The following is a 17629-nucleotide window of genomic DNA, read 5'->3' as shown; positions in this document are numbered from 1 at the left end:
GGGAGGTATCACGAAGAATTAAAGCAACATCAGTCATCAACAATGTAACATAGCAGGCTATGGGGCTTCTTTATTTAGGGAAGCACTACCCAGATTATCTCACATGATGGGTCTCCACAGGAGGTCTACTAATTATCAACAATTTGGAACAAGACAAAATTTCCTCTTATTCAGACTACTTTGATGCATTATGTTCCTTAACACATGCCAAACTTGGTGAATCCATTGCACATGATGCTTTCCTACACTTCACTGAACCATGGCCCTATCAAAGACATGGCCAAGCTTACAGTAAACTTTACCCACGCAGGGAAACACCACTACAGCTGACACACATATTCAAAGAGTTTAAGATTTAAATTGGTTTTTGTTTGTATTTTACTACACTAGGACTAGAAGAGGCTTTGGAATGATCGTTGGATAAATAAGAGGAATTACTTCTGGCAGCAGCAGCGTGCAAATATCCAAGTAAAAGCCAGGAGAGCCATAACATAGGAATCCAGGCTCCTATTCAGTAAAACAGGTGGAACACTGCATTCTCATGTTTGCCACTAAAACATAAATAGCCCTTAAAGAATATGTATAAAGTTTCCAGAGATTATATCATCTAAGGAAACAGTTACATGTTTACAATGACACAGTCTCATTCCCTGCATTACCGATTGGGAAAATCAGCTCATCATTAAAAATCTAAACATCTCTTCCCAGGGTGGGGGGATCTTTAATAGACCCATTGCAAAGAATAATTGCTTTTCATAAGTAAAGTTTTTCAATCTTTTAGTTTTTTCAAAGACTTCATATTACAGGCAAGACTGAAGTTGCAAACAGCTGACAGACTTGCAGCAAATCCTTTTTCATGCTTAAAACCTAATGAACTAGAGCACTTCATGATTCTTTAATATCAGAGGCAAAACCAGATCGTTCAACTGAATAACCACGGTCTCTTTCTACTGCTCAAAGTGAAGAGGCACAGGTGGAACAGCTATAGCTCCTAGCAATCATTAAGCTAGAGGCTTTTGAATTAGAGAAGAATAAACTTCGTCCCTTCCTCCCTCATAATTTTTGTCTGTGTGGTTGGTTTTCCTGTTCCATTCCTAACAGCCATGGGCAGTAAGATGATTCCCCATTTCAAGCACCTATTCAGTGGAGATATTTTCAAATACGTACAAGGAAAAAAAGTTTGGTAGAAGAGTATTAAATGTTTGTTTGTATGATTCTTTTACATGATGGGGGATGGAGTTTGAAATTGGAACTAAGGGGAAAAACGAACAAGAAGTGGAAAAAGGAGAAGTGCTACAGAATGGCAAGAAAAACAGAAACAAATGCTAGTCAGCCAAAAAATACATTCTGACTCACTGTAAAATGAAAGCCATGAAATTTAAAGAGAAGGATCACAGAATAAAGCAGGAAATACCAAGTGTTCAAATCTTCTAAGTACACTGACAAGTATCTTTTTTAGTAAACTATTATTTTATTCCTTTGATCTGCAAATAATGGTATATATTTTGCCTTGAGATTCACCACTGTGGTGAAACTTATTCTTTTTTTAGGTCAACAGGTATCTGTGAACTGGCAAGCCTTGGCATCTCAGCAGTCTGCAAAATCTACCACCAGTCTCTTTTTGGCCGTAACATTAGAATACCAGTTACATGGATGCTGTCATTTATTAGCTGCACCTTACCCTGAAAAGACTTACCTATACTTTCAACAGTATTTTAAAATTACACTATTGCAAGTATCTGATCATACAAAAACTCTAGTCCAATGCAGACTGGGATTTCATTGTACTAAGTACTGTCTGTATAAGGATATAGCCCTAACTTAAATCCTGCAGTCTGAAGCACTGTATGTTGAAATTTAAGTTACAGGGGGAAAAACAAACACAACAAAAACAAAGCACCAAAGAAGTTACAACAAGCATGCTGGCAGAAGTAAGTCTTGTTTAACCATCTCATATCCCAAGAAAACCCCAAAAGCACAGTTCAAATTTTTAAGTACTTGGCTAACAACGCAATGATTACACTTCTTTCCTTTCTCTACTTCGCTCATGATTGCAACTGAAATCATTAATTAAAGCTGTGTATCTAAAGCAGAAGCAGGGGGGATAACCCCAACAAAAAGCTACCTATCAGCTATCATCTCACCTTACTCACTCCTAAAGACCATTAGCTGCATCGTTCCAGCCAAATTTTCTTTCCTACTTTTAGGTTTTTGGACAACAAACCAATGCGGGGGGGAAGAAAAAAAAAAAAAAAAAAGAGAAAGGTAGAAAGTATAAAAACCTATAATCAACAGTAAGAATGGACAAGTGAACTAATATTTACACTATGTACCTCTATGACCAGCACTTTTTTATAACATACTATTGACTAGAATTTGTCATAGCATAGTTTCACCTAATCACTGTTAGCTATTTCTGCTATTTCAATTGTTTCTGATGTCCTCTCCTAAAAGAGGAAATATTTATAAATGGACATCCACATATATAAATGGCATTACCCACAACACATGAATGTCTCAATTTAAAAACATTCGATACTGTAGCACAAGTACAGTTAACCAAGCTAATGCTTTCAAGGTGGTGGTTTTTCCCTAAACATTGCCCATGCAGCACCCTGCCACTCTATGATATTAAGAGAGTGGAAACTATGGTCCTAGTTCTGCTAAATATGGGTAAAGCTGCCCACTAAGGAGTGAAACTGCTTCTGAGATACTATTGTAAGTATTTTCTGGCCAACTTCACCAAGAAGTGTTTGCTACACAACTGAAGAAAAAAGTCAGGAAAATAAGAATCAAAGTTTATTCAAGAACCTCTCCATAGACCATGCTGAAGCAAACTTCAGGACTTTGAGGAATATATTCTGGAATTCCAAGATTATACACAGCACTCAACTAGCTACCTTGATATTTATGATTCCACAGGTCATTAAATTACTATTTTAACACTAATCATCCAAACCCGTCAGTATCTCAAAAGAAAAATTTAATCTTGCAAGACCAGCAGCACTTTAACCCATCTTTACCTTGTTTAGTACTCACAAAGAACGCAAGTTATCGCATTTAAGGGATTAATACTAGAAATTCCTTAGAACACACTTTTCTCTGAGCAGCATCTCACTGGGTTTCCCTTGACACTTTCTCAGAAGCATACTCACAACATAACTCTGAGGTGTAATAGGCTTCCATGTGCTATTACAAAAAAGATTTAAGTTAACAAACACATTGCGAAGATGTTCTGCTAGCCAAATAAGCAGAACTCATCTATAAAATGCTTGAAATATTTCATCCCTTGAAGCTTACCTGCTTTCGAACCCTAACTACTCTTAACGCCCAAGGTAAGTCTCATATATTATTTGAAATGTATTTTGCATTACCAGCTGTAATTTAAACTGCTTAATTTCTATGCTATTAGGAAAGTGGACAGTAAGAGAAAAATGGATTTCCAAAGAAAAGTCAATCATACAGTATACTATAATCGAAGCAATAAAACCACTCAACAGCTGTTTCAGTGCTGTACCTGGAAACACATGTAGCAACACCAAAACAGAATCTCAACTAAGACACTGCATTTCTTCAAAAACAAGGCTGGGGGAGGGGACCATTTTTTATTCTTTCCTATTGAGCTCACCAGGAAAGCTCAATTTACTCAGGTGACTTAGAAGTCTCCCAACATCCAGCGCTAAGCGCTGGGGTGTAATATTTTCAAGCTCACCCTCAAAAATCTTTTCTGTCGCTTGGCGCTCGCCCTTCACCGCTTCCACACTTCACACCCAGAAGCGGCCACGACGAGGAAGGCAGAGCCGCGCCGGACGATTCCGCAGGGGAGAGCCCACACGCCTGCCGCAGAGGCACCCCGGGGATGGCAGGCGGGGGGGGGGGGGCGGGCGCGGGCTCTGCCCTCCCCAGGGCCGCTAGTCTGGATGGCAGGCACTAGGCGACCCCCCTCCCCACAACCCGCCCCGGCAGCCCCGCCGCGGGCCCCCGGCACCCCGCTGTCACCTCGCCCCCTCCGCAAAGAGAGAAACCCCGCAGCGGCCAGCTCGCTCCCGCACAGTGGCGGCAGCACAGCCCGGACGCGCGGTAGCCCCCGGGGCGGCGCCGAGGCCTGTCTGTGCCCCTGAGAGAGGCGACGGCGGCGGGCGGGCCCCCGCAGTACCGCCAGGCCCGGGGCGGCCCGCCGCTGGGGCAGGCCGGAGCGCTGCGCTGGCCGCTCGGGGCAGGCCGCGGCCCCGACCAGGCCCCCTCGCCGCCGCCGCCGCCGCCGCCGCCCTCCTCCTCCTCCTCTTCCTCTTCCTCTTCTTCCTCCGCCTCCTCCTCCTCCTCGCCCTCCTCCTCCCCGGCGCCCGAGAACGGCCGCCACCGGCGCTCACCCGTCACTGCTCCATCCTCCGGCGCCCGCACGCCCGCCAGCGGGTCACGTGAGGCGCCAGTCAGCTGACGCCGCCGCAGCGCCGGTCACGAGGCGGCGGAGCAGGAGACGGTGAGGCAGCGGTGCCGTGATTGACAGGTCCGGAGGTTGGGCCGGCGGGTTCGAGACCCGGCCCGCCGCGGTCGTCCCGTCACCCCACAGCCGGGGCTCGGCCTGGGCACCGCCACCGTCACGGAGACCTCGGGGCGCCGAGCCGGGCTTCCTGCGGCTGCCGCGGGAGCCTCAGGGCCCGCCGGGCTCCGGCGGGCACCAGCTGCCTCAGAGCCCGGCCAGCCATGGCCGCCTCTGATAAATCTGGGCCGGGTTAGGGAGTTTACGGGAAAAAGACATGCGGATCAGAGCGGCTTCGTCCACCGCAAGGAAGCGGACGGTGTTAAGGCGGCTTTATGGCATTTTGCTTTTAGGGCAGACAAGGATAGTCGGGTCTGAAAAACCTGTCTGTTCGTTCTTGCTGCTGTTGGCTAATTTTCCTCAGATCGGCTCTCGGAAAACCCACGGGCTTGGAAAATGCAATGGTAGTTTGGTGACCAAAACTATCAGTATATGTGTACTTAAATGCTCTTTATTGTGATCACAGCACAAATCACACCGAGCTCAGAATTTGTGCTCAAAATCACATCGAGCTCAAATGCTGTTGGGAAGGACTTGGGAAGGAAGGCAATGCGCATGCACATAAAGAGTGGGAAAAGACGGACTTAGAGAGAAACTGTTGTGGTTTTATTGTGTCACCAAGCCCCGTTTTTCTCACCTTGCACGGTAGTTGCTAAATAAAAAATAGCAGGTTGTAAATTGCCATATTACTAGAGAAGCCAGTTCCTTTATTATGTGAAACTGCTTATTATCTTAATTGGCATTATTATCTGGAGAAAGCAGGAACCATATACAAAAAGCAAACTACTGTGGTTTGATGATTTTGGTGAACGAAACGATTAATTCTTTTTTTTCTTCTTTTTTTTTGCAAGTAGGTGAGAGTTGGGGCCATCCTACAGCTGTAGAGGGAACTGCAGCACAGAGGAGGCAGAGATGTGATTGCAGATGATAAAATGGTAACTTCACATAGTCCCAGCCCAGCAAAGGATATGTCTGCATCTCTCTGGGAGCAACTCCTCTAGTTCAGTGGTCTTCTCCCCTTGAAGTATTTATAGATCTAGCAGCTCCAAACTCTGCTTAGTCAAGTGCAAAGTGTGAACGTTGTTAAACAACTCTTAATATGGCAAGTCAGTCTTCCTTCAGCCATTTATGTTGTTCTTCAACCACAAGAGGCTTCTAAAAATGTTGCCATTACTGAACTGCCCACAGCCATTTGTAATGCTTTTGACATGCTCCACCTGGTACGACTTAGAGAGACATTTCTCGTATCAGTATAAAAAAGCATACTCTGAAATAACTCAGTAAAATGGAAACGTACCCACATTAAAAGTGGGCAAACTTATTTTTAAACCCCTAAATTACAAATTCCAGGAAGAATAATTTCTTAACGGCTGAAATATTAAAATTCAGTTTTCAGTGGAGATGATTATAAAACTTCACAATAGACAACATTTTCCCATTATTATTGCAAGCCGTTTCCTCAAATTGTGGCAATATATGCCATATGCCAACACTAACTAGCAAATGCAAGTCATTATCTATGTTATTTGTGGAACATGATAAGGTTTTTTTGAGTGATCCATAGCTTCAAGCTATCAGATGGAAACTTCGCATTAACGTCTATAAATAGAGTGGTTAATAAATGGTACTATAGAAAAAGTACTTAAGAGTAGCAAGCATTTCTAACCTGCATGATGACAACATGCTTGTAAAGCCATACGAGGGGATTCTGAGAACAAGGACCTACGATTTGCCACTTAAAGTCCACCGCCTAATGTGGTTGGTTTTATTACAATATTTGCCGTTTGGTTAATGAAGATCAATAAGGTACAAAGCAGGCCTGTAGGCAATCTATAACTCTTCACTAAAAAAACAAAATAGGAGAAAAGAATGAACACAAATTAAATAATTGGAATATTAGCACCCTCAGAATAAACACACAGTAACACTGAGCTGCAACATGGTCTTTAAGCAAGCTGTCAGTGAGAAACCCAAGCCAGGTGTGCAGTAATTATAAACGGTATAATGGAGAATACTGTAAAGAATAACATTTAAAACCAGAGCTGCTATGATATGAGTGGGTATATGGTAGATTAAACAGATATGTTCACTAATATTTTTATAAACGTACTTGCCTGTAACATTGCTCCATCTGGCTTGACAGGGATATTTTTATGAAGATTCAGAAGCCTGAAAGAAATAGTACACACGGTTTTTTTATGGCTTGAGAAATCTATTTGTTGATATTTGCTTTGTGGGGGCGGGGACACACACACGACTGTAATGGGTCTGTTTGACCTCAGTTGTTTTCTGTTGTATTTTTTGAAAAATAATTCTCTCTTTAAATCATTGCATACAGATCTCATCCTACAACCCAAATTTTTGTCAAAAAAGACCTTAGATCAGCTCTTCACATAGGCCTGTATTCAGCTCTGAACATCTGAAGGACTTACTTTTGTTCAGGAAAACTCCTGAGCACAGGCTAAACACAGACTGACTTGAGTGTGCACAGGGGTGCACAGAGATATTTGCAGATAAAACCACTTAGAATTGAGAAAGCTTAGCGAGGAGTTAGGCAAGAGGTGGCAAGGAGGCAGGGTTTTCCATAGGCCTTATCTTTTACCAGCTGTGGAAAGTGGTTGCTCTTTTAGATTTGGAGAGTGAAAACAGGAACACATGAGATGGATTATGGAAGTAGCTGCTGCCGTTCAAAAATACTAGTGGTGAAAATAATGCTACCCAGGGCTAGAAGAGTCCCACAGGGCTTACATGACCTCGAGCATGTGTGCCATACTAGGCAGCGACGGGGAGTCCCCAGCTGGGGAATCCACTCCTGCTGCACGGGAGCCTCAGCCAAAAAGCCCGTGCTGGCTGCTGTCAGAAGCCATCCAAGGACTCCGTCCTGTGAAACCCTCTCATTTGAGAGTCAAGGTTTCCATTCCACATTCCCTCACAGCGACAAGTGTTTCCAAAATGAACGTGGTGAGAGGATTTTAGCTTTTCATTCTCGTGCAGTGACTCTCAACATCTCCAAGCATTTCTGAGGGAAATACAGGTTTTATTTGAATTCTGGTTATCCATGCCTTTTCTTTCTATTTATTTGTTTTGATGTGTAGGCAACTTTTCTGCAATCATCTCTGCAGAGCTACGTGTTCTTCTTTGGTGTGTAGATGACATACACAACAGAAATTGGCAGAGATGGTTAAGATTTCCCTTGCTTTCTGGCATTCTCTGAGGCCGTGTTCCTCAGATATTATACAATCAAACGCTGACATACTGACTTCCTGAAGGCAGTGGAAATCTTAACATCAGTTTTAACATGATCAGAGTTTTACTCACAGTTTTCTTAATGCGTTACTGGGATTTGTTTATTCTGGTGATAAAGGTGCTAAAATAAAGATTCTGTACAATTTGCAGGGGTAAAGCCCTAAAAATGGAAAGCTATCTTTTCAAAAGCTTGAGAATATCTGTAGATCAAAAGATGGAAAGAATAACATCACTATACATATACCCCAGTATCAAGTTGCACAGGATTCAAATACCTGAAAAATAAGAAACGCAATGGGGTAAGATCATGATGTTCTGTGTAACACAGGGAAAGTGATGTATAAGACCCCATCCTCCAGCCACCACTGCTTTGGCTGATAGGAGAATGAGAGAAAAAATATTGTTGTCCCAAAGTTATTCAAAGAAAGTGGAGAGAAAATAAACTTCTATTACTTTGTTATTTCCTTTTATTTTTCCTGGAGGCGGCTTTTTGAAAGCATTTTAATAAAAGATATCTATCAAAGCACATTGCATTTTCATCTTTCTTGATGTTGCCTGGGAGACACAAGCCTTAAGACTGAAATTTAAGTCTTCGAAAAAAGTTGTTTGCAAATCAGAGCAGAAATTGTATATTTTCTGCAGCTGAGCTTTGTGAATGAGACAGAATGTCTCTTCCCTAGCTGCTTCTCTGTTTTAAAACTGTTTCCCTGGCTTTCAGCTTCAGATCAAGGCATTGAGGAAGAGAATAAATCTAAATTCTCTAAAAATGTAAAAATTCCTGAATCACCCCAGGTGAAGTTGAAGTCTCCATTTCTATGTATCTATGCATATGAGCATTTAATTTTTCTATGCAATGTGGGCAGCATCAAGACAGATGCAGAAAGACTTAAACCAGCATGCCTAAAAAGCTTTGGGGCGGGAGGTTCTCCGACAGACCTGAAATCTGCGTCCAAAGCCTCATTCCCCATCAAGCGGAGGGAAGTGATGAACAGCATTTGCGGTCCCAAGTGCATGCTCCACCCAGACAGCAGTGACCGCTGCCTCGCCTGTTCCGTGCAGGGCAGGGAGTCCTTGAGGACCCTACTCATGCAGGACTCAGAGCCAAGGCATTTGGGAGAGCACCTGATTTATGGAAGGGGGCGCCACGAAGCTCAGTGCTGTCATGAATCTGTGCTTCAGAGCCTCTGATTTAGAGCTCTGTTGTAGAGATAAGGTGATGGGGACTTCTTGTTGGGCTCTAGCTCCAGGCCTGGACTGATCAGAAGGGTCTGTGAAGGCTGTAGCTCTGTGGTCAGCAATGCCCCGTAGCTGCGCAGCACTTCTGTCCACATGCCGCTGCATCAGGCTTCGTGTTAGTCCCACTCTCAGATAATGCAAAGTCAGGCAATGTCCTCTTTGGCCAGCACACCTGTGTCTATGGCAGAGCTCGGCTGGCCTGGCTACACCAGCAGGACTTGCAGGGTGCGCAGTATTTCAGACAGTTACAAATTTGTGCAGTGGAAGAAATCTCTGAGCCCAGGGGGTCTGTCAGCAGAATGGCTGGATGCTTTGGTAGCTGTGGGAGCAGCGAGGAATAAGCTCTGTGGACACCAGTGATGCCGGATGCCACTTCACTGGAGTTAAACGCCTGAACCCAGCTGTGAATTTTCACTGAATTAAAAGTCAGTTTAGGTAATTTCAGTATCATAGAATAGTACTGAAATGAATTATATGTCTGCATATTCTGAAAAATTGAAGCAATATATCATCACAGCAGTAATATCAATAATGGATTGGCAATTTACATTTTATGAAAGATTGTAAAGATACAAGTGACAACAAAGTACTGTTATCTTGACACCTGACTCTGCAAGCTCTCATTTAACTAAGCAGGAATCCCTCGTGCCTTTGTAGGTGGTACTTTGAACACAGAAGTTTCTGGCTAGAGTAGAGATAATACAGGTTACTACCACAGTGGTTTTGACAGGAAAAACAAAAGCCCTGTCTCACTCCTATATGACTGACCTAGGAAATTCCCACACACAAAAAAAAAAATTAAAAAAACCACCCAATTTGGATAACTTACTGTATTATCTTAAATTCTCAGTTTCCTCTCATTCAAATCCTTTGGTTATAATCCTGGCCAAATATTTCCCCATTACAGCATTATATTAGAAAAGGTTTTAGGGCATAGTTTGATAAGAAACTATTTGACAGCAGAGCCAGCTTAAGTCATTGTCTCCCTTCTGTGTCCTTGCCTGTTGGTCCCTACCCCACGCTACCTCCCCTCTGCCTGGTGCTGCACCAGCAGAAGCAGTCTGTGGCCACACAGTGGACTCATGTGGCTGAAAAACAACCTTTTTTCCACCTCCCCCAGTTCTTTTTCAGATGAATCAGTTCTTTAAGCTCAGTGGCTGTGTAAATGTGCCAGCACTTGGAAGGAGACAGCTAGCAAGAGAGCAAGAGGCTCAGAGGTACAGGAGCACTGAGCTGTACAGCTGGTTCATGCAGCACTTCCACTGAATGGCTAATCATGTCCTCAGATAAAATTGTGTATGTGTTTATGGTTTATATGGTGTTATATGTTCCTTGTGCTAACTACAACAAACATATCTGCCAAATACAAAACTCATAAATCATGTACATTTTATCTACTTAAAATTTCTGATAGAGGGCAACGTCAGTACAGCTCATCTTGTGATTCCTAGTTCTGTCCTCATTTCTCACAGTCTATAAATGATGGTATGTTTGGCTCTTCACAGACGTGCAGCAAAGCTAATATTTCACTTGAGGTTCCCGGGAGCTGGAGTCTCATTTTGCCCAGCATACCTCTAAGGCGACCACATGGACTATTTGACACGTACATACCACTGCCTGTTTATTTTTAATTTGCCAAAAGGGCAGTAATTTACCTGCTGGTAAATTTAGATCTTTGATTATCTTCCCCAAGTGACAGTGGAAACCCTTCCCTCTCTTCTCAAATTGATTGATTTTTTACCAATGGGTAGATGGACTAAAGAAGTACTAAAATCCAGGCGATATATTGGAAATGCTCAATACAGACGATACAATGAGAACGAGCAAAGTCAGTTAAAACCAGCCAAGCCTCTATCCAAAACACAACTGCATCTTCCTTAGACTTGGTAACCTGTGGCTTCTTTTGCTCATCTTTGTGTTATTCAGAGTTTCTTGGTCCTGTTCAGTAAAGGAAGCAACCTGCAGGAGAAGACTTGGGAAAGGCTCAGGGCAATGTGAGGGTGCAAGCAGGTTCTTAGCTGAAAAAATGACAAAAACTGCTGTTGTCTTGATTTTGAAATGGATGTTTCCAGCCCTGGTAAAAGCAGGAAGCATCAAAACTCATCAAATGAGATGTGAAAGTGTGAATAATAATAAATAATAAGAGCAACAGTATCTCTTAAATACCACTTCCATTTGTAAATCTCAAAGTGATATGTGTCACTCATATATCTTTGTTCTATGAATGAGGGGAATGAAGCATTGGGAAGGGGCCTGACTTGCTCCTGGCATAGCATTGTTAGAGCAAAGATTGAACCCAGGCCTTCAGCCCCTAGCCCAGGGTGAGGATGGCCCTGCTGTGGGAATGACTGCATTCTCCAGGCTGTCTTTTCTCATCAACAGCAGAAATTTAGATTTAATTTGAAATGCAACTCTACTAGTAGGACTGCTGGTTCCTACCACGCAAAGGCTGGCTTGAAAGGATGCATTTCCCAGTAAAGGAGAGCTTACAAAAGGACAGGAATGGTACAGTTGAACTTGGAATCATCATATTTGGGGTACTGGTGGATGAAAAGCTGGGCATGACCTGGCAATGTGCGCTTGCAGCCCAGAAAGCCAACCATATCCTGGGCTGCATCAAAAGAAGCGTGGCCAGCAGGTCGAGGGAGGTGATTCTTCCCCTCTACTCTGCTCTGGTGAGACCCCACCTGGAGTGCTGCGTCCAGCTCTGGAGCCCTCAGCACAGGAGAGACCTGTTGGAGCAGGTGCTGCAGAGGAGGGCCACAAAAGTGATCCGAGGGCTGGAGCACCTCTCTTATGAAGAAAGGCTGAGAGAGTTGGGGTTGTTCAGCCTGGAGAAGAGAAGGCTCCAGGGAGACCTTATTGTGGCCTTTCAGTACTTAAAAGCTTATAAGAAGGGGACAGACTTTTTAGCAAGGCCTGATGCAATAGGACAAGTGGTAATGGCTTTAAACTAAAAGAGGGTAGATTTAGACTAGATATAAGGAATAAATTTTCATAGAATCGTAGAATCATTAAGGTTGGAAAAGACCTCTAGGATCAAGTCCAACTGTCAACCCAACACTACCATGCCTACTAAACCATGCCCTGAAGTGCCATGTTTAGATGTTTTTTGGACACCTCCAGGGATGTTGACTCCACCACCTCTCTGGGCAGCCTGCTCCAATGCCTGACCACTCTTTCAGTAAACAAATTTTTCCAAATATCCAATCTAAACCTCCCCTGATGCAGCTTGAGGCCATTTCCTCTCATCCTATCACAAGTTACTTGGGAGAAGAGACCTACACCCACCTCACTACAACCTCCTTTCAGGTAGTTGTAGAGGGTGATAAGGTGTCCCCTCAGCCTCCTCTTCTCCAGGCTAAACAACCCCAGTTCCCTCAGCTGCTCCTTGTAAGACCTGCTCTCCAGACCCTTCACCAGCTTCATTGCTCTCCTTTGGACACACTCCAGCAACTCCATGTCCTTGTACTGAGGGGCCTGAAACTGAACACAATATTCAAGGTGTGGCCTCACCAGGGCCGAGTACAGGGGCACAATCACTTTTTTATGCTGAGGGTGGTGAAACACTGAAACAAGTTTCCCAGAGAGGTGGTAGATGCTCCAACCCTAAAAAGTTTCAAGGTCAGGTTGGATAGGGCTCTGAGCAACCTGATCTACTTGAATATGTTCCTGCAGATTGCAGGGGGTTTGGACTAGATGACCTTTAAAGGTCCCTTCCAGCCCAAACTATTCTATGATTCTATGATATTTGAAACCAACTGTCTAAATGCTGTCTTACTACCTGTGTTACAAGTAAAAATGTGCTCAGGAAGGGCATAGTTGTCAATGGGAAAGAAATGGTCTCTTTGGCCATGATGGAGAGGAAGGTCAGCTAGCTGGACAGTAACTCCATGGAAAACTTTGGTTCTTCCCATATAGAAAAAGGTGACTTTCTGGCAGACAGTGCTCCTGACAATGCAGAACATAAACTGCTCACAAAAGTGCGTAGTGGATCACTTCCCTTCCTCTGCAACTGAATTAGGCCCCTATGCTAACTGCAGCAACTGCTTTTAAAACAAACTATTATTAGGAAAGTAACTATTTTATCTTTTCTTTAACAGTGTTTTGTGTGTTTTATTTCTTCTTTGGGCAAGTTAATTGTTCTTGACTTCTTCTCTCCCATCCACTTTCCTTTTTCTCAGTGTGTTTTTTTCTATTTGCAGATTCAAACCTCTTCCTCACACAATGCACATCAGTCTGCTCCTCTCCCCCATGGGCCCTCCAGGGCAATGCTCTCCTATGAGTGAGGGAACATTCTGGTGGTGTGGTAGCACTGATTTGGGGATGGCCCTTAAGTTTCTTTCTCCTCTCCTCTTAAATAATAACAGCTCCTGGGAGCTTTTGGCCCTGAGGCTCACAGGTTTACAGGGTACCAGGAGCAAGAGTTCAGCTTCTCCTGATCTGGCCCTCTAGTTGCGTCACTGGGTTTGGAGAAGTCGCACGTATCTGGAATAATATTTATAACACAGTTTGGTCGGGGCTAGTGGGTGCTATGGCCATGCGGACAGAGTGCATTGGGAAAGCCTGGATGTGCCTACAGCACATGCCCGGATGAGATGCAGCAGTCGTGCAGTGCACGAGCAGCAGTGCAGCACTGCGAGGGCCAGCCAGACCTACGCTGAAACCCCTGGCAGAAATAGGTCAGCCTTGCTGCAAGACCTCCTTCACCTTGCAAAGCAAAGCGCTCAGCATGGACCTGCCTCCAGTCCTTGTTTCTATGGCATTTAGAGAAGTGAAAGCTGGAGTTCACTCAGATATCCAGAGAGAAATGCAGAATAATTTAGGTTGGAAGGGACCTCTGCAGGTCCTGAGCCTGACTCCCCGCTCAAAGCCAGTGTGGAGTGAGGTGAAACAGAAGTGAGAGGCCTGGGGGTCAGGGCTGGAGGACTGCAACCCAAGGAAGGGAAATGGAGCCCGGTGACCTCTGAGCTCTCTTCAAACACTATGGATCAGTTGGAAAGAGCCATCGTAACAAACACAGCAAGAATGCTTGGGGCTCGGTGCCTTTCATCCAGGGGCTTCACACACAGTTAATCCTGTTTAATAGAAACAGTCCTTTTTATAGACACGTTAGGGATAGGGAACATGAGGCCTTGTCTGAATTACCTAAATTGTAAAAATCTCACGGTTAAAATCTCATATTTTAAAATTGATCTAGTTAAAATAGGACAGTTTTTCTATTATAGGCATGCCCTAGGGCATGGAGGGATTAAGATCATGCTTCCCAATGTCTGGAGCATCCATGGCTCCTGTTAATTTCATTTAGGAATATGGATGCTTAACAGCCATGGAAATCTGTCCCTCAGCAATGGGCCTGATGAGATGGGTACTTTTTGCAGCAAGCCAGTGGTAGGAACGAGAGCAGAAATTTGCATTTTGTGGCAGGGAAGGGGCTGAGAAAAACCAGCAAGTGGCTCTGTAGGGTGGCTGTGCTCCCTACCTCCCCTTTCCTCCATAGCCAGCCACCGCTGGTCATATCCACAGGTATATGTATACCCCTCTGGGCTGATCCAGCTCTGCAGTGCCCTCTTCAGAGCCACATCAACATCAAGAGATGTCCAGGGATCCAGGATTGGTGTCCAGGGTACACACAGCATATCAGCTTGCTTTGCCTTGTTAGCTTGTTTCTGATAAAAGTAAATTATTTACATCTCTGTGGTGAAGTGGATCTTGTGTCTGTGTGAAAAACACACAGCTGAGCAAGGGGTAGCTGGGCCAAAAGTGCAGGGTGTGTTTCTGTGCTTCATCGCTCAGAACCATAATACTGATAGTAATGCACAAACTGCAGCATTTTCAACTCTGAAAACCTCAAAATAAGGAATTAAAAAAAATATTATGATTGCATTTTAGGGATATTTTCTCTTTTCTGATACCACTAATGATTGCCACCTTTGAGATTTTCTGCACAGCCCATGATTTTTTTTCCTTTAATGAACATGCAGATCCGTTCACTGCGGCAATTGGGCAGAAACCCCATGTAATATCACAGGCTCTTGCAATTCCTTAGCAAGAATTGCGACACTGCGCCTGGCTCACTACGTTTGCAGAGAGACCTTTTGCCTCGGTAGCTTACACATCCCGTTGGTCTTAATGTCACACTGCTGGCCCAATAGATTAATCCAGACTTTGTGATCTGATAAGAGCTGGTGCTTGCAGGGAAACTGGGGTATTGGAGTGAGATCTAATACTTGATATGTCCTTTGCCGAATTGACGATGTACACAGACTGCCGGATATTTCTACTTGTATGATTATTTTTTAAATTTTATTTCTTAATACTCAGAGGTGGCTCCATGTCCCATCCAGTCACTGAGTAGTTTGTTCACTAGATTTGACATTTTCTAGATTTTGAAGTTATTAATGAATTTATATGAGAAGTAAAATACGCAAGTGGGTGTGAAACTGCTTAAAAGGAATGCCACTGTCACCAAGGCTATAACTATTACAAAGTCATGCTATTTTTTTAATGTCACACCAGCTGTTTTACTGGATTAGCCACATAGCTCACGTAGTCCTATATCCTTTCCCTGACGGTAGTCAGCAGAGGAAGGGGCAAGAAATGTCCTGATCTTGATTAGCTGAGGATTGGGGTAAACCCTGACTGCTTTCGAAATTTCAAACTGTTGCAACTCTGAACATGCATGTTAGTATTCATGCCCTTACTGACTCCTGCAGAGTTTTTGCCATCGGTAACATGTAGTAGCTGGGAGTCCCACAGATGAACTATATACATCATGAGAAATAACCTAACTTCACATCACTTCTCAACGTGTCACATTTTAGTATCTTCACCTGCCCATTTCTCCTTGCATTGTGAGAGAGAATAGAAATCCCTACTACAGCTTTTCTATATCATAATTATCTGATGTGTTTCTGTTACTCGTGTTTCTGTGCTTAAGCAGACTTTTCCGTCTTCAGGCTTACCCACCCTGGAAATAATCTGCTGACAGGGAAGTGAGAGTGTGACTTTAAAGTGCAATACCATTTTGCACAAGCTTCTTGTATGGCCACTGCTGCTCCAAACTTGGAGGGCTTTTAAAAATATTTTCTAGCTTACTTCTGCTGCACACAGTGAGCACATTGCAGAAGTCCCAGCTTACTCCTCATAGCTCAGATCTTTTCTCACCATACCTCAACAAGTGGGGCGGACGTGCCGAGGTGCAACCGCACAGCAGTACCATCTGGGCAGGACAACCATGTCCCCTGGTAACCTCCACTGCTTTCCCCGTGCAGGCAGCTTCTCTGGGACATTGGTGATGACCTCCTCCAAAGCCTCCTTTAAGCCCCTCTGACTCTATAGTTCCTGAAATAGGGTTAAGTGCTGTCATCAGGTGTGTAGGAATGGCTGGGCACAGTGCAAAAGGAGGGGCAGAGAGGGGGTTGTAGAGACATTACTTGGCTGCAATTTTACAAATTATGGGTAATATGGAAGATTAGGTTTTAAGCAATCAAAAAGGAGAATGTGGGACCGAAGTGTCCCTCCGTTTGTTATCTCTGCATTTGCTGTGCAGCCACAAACTCTCTGGTCTCCTGGTCCAAGGAGAATTTGATCATATGGGTGAGTTTGGAAGGAAGCTGGGTGTAATTCCTTAGCTTTTAGAGTAACTGTATGTCCGAGGTGAGACTCTGCAGAGCTGTTGCTTTTATCTTGGGGTTGTTTTTTTTTTTCATTTACAGATTATCCAAACATTTGAGCTACAAGAGTGATGTGGAAATCATATATTCTGTAAAGACGTTCCCCTTAAAGGCAAGCTCACAGCATAAAAGGTCTCCCAGGCTCTGCGGAGGGCTGGCAGCAGTTTCTGAGTGACGGCCAAAAATATGTTCTTGCAGCAGTGTTTCCACATTGATGGCACTACAACAGAGGCAGCTCCGCTAGAGATGGAGCAGGCAAACCCACGCTTTGGCAGGATGGAGAGATCTGCCTGCCTAAACGTAAGGGTATCTGTCATCTTTGCCGTTTTATTTGTCTTCGCCTAAGGCAGTGATAGGAATTATGTTCATATGGCAAATAAAAATAGTCCTAGTAAAAATATCCTAGGTCTTTATCCTCTCACTTTTATCTTACCCAAGAGTTATCCGCATTGCTTTGGAAAGCTGATACTCTCTGAACACAGTACAAGCCCTGTATGGTGTTGGGTGCTGGAAAGGTGACTAATTACTGGGTAGTTGTGGGGTCCCAACCCTGGGACAGGACTAATGTCAGGGGTCTGCTGAAGAGGGGAACACCACGATGAGGCTGAGGTGAGGGGTGGAACTAGGTGAAGACTTGGTGGTCACCCCTTGCTTAGCCCCCAGCCCCAACTGTGCAGACTCTGGTAATGTGCCTCTGCCTCTCCCTACACTGCTTATCAGCTGCCAGAAAATTACGCCTAAACTTATGTCAAGATCCTGGGCACTTTCTAACAGAACACCCTGGGGGAGGTATTTACACCGAATCAAGAAGCTGTCACCCACTCGCAGCTAAACACTAATCACAAGCACAGTTCGTGGTTGAAGGTTTAGTTGTGTGGCTCCTTTAAATTATAGAAGTGTGAACATTTTTGGTGAACCATGAGGCCTTCCT

At 44.1% G+C, this 17629-nt stretch overlaps 1 protein-coding gene across 7 annotated transcripts in view; it reads right to left on the bottom strand.

Moving 5' to 3' along the window:
* The window catches only part of ATP6V1C1 (ATPase H+ transporting V1 subunit C1), a 52452-nt gene that overhangs the window by 17527 nt on the left and 17296 nt on the right, over positions 1–17629 (bottom strand). For 3 of the 7 annotated variants that reach the window (XM_075085564.1, XM_075085563.1, XM_075085565.1), the window contains one exon: positions 6655–6709. In XM_075085564.1, coding sequence (XP_074941665.1) covers positions 6655–6671 — 17 coding nt within the window. In that variant the 5' untranslated portion in view covers positions 6672–6709. Of the gene's footprint in view, positions 1–3712; positions 3858–4370; positions 5059–6654; positions 6710–17629 lie in introns of those variants that run through there. The other 4 variants (XM_075085566.1, XM_075085568.1, XM_075085570.1 and 1 more) reach the window with 3 other exon arrangements.

The sequence above is a fragment of the Phalacrocorax aristotelis genome, chromosome 2 (genome assembly GCF_949628215.1).
Source record: "Phalacrocorax aristotelis chromosome 2, bGulAri2.1, whole genome shotgun sequence".
NCBI classification, from domain to species: domain Eukaryota; kingdom Metazoa; phylum Chordata; class Aves; order Suliformes; family Phalacrocoracidae; genus Phalacrocorax; species Phalacrocorax aristotelis.
The sequence above is the reverse complement of the archived record's forward strand: the minus strand, read 5'-3'. Positions and strand labels throughout refer to the sequence as shown.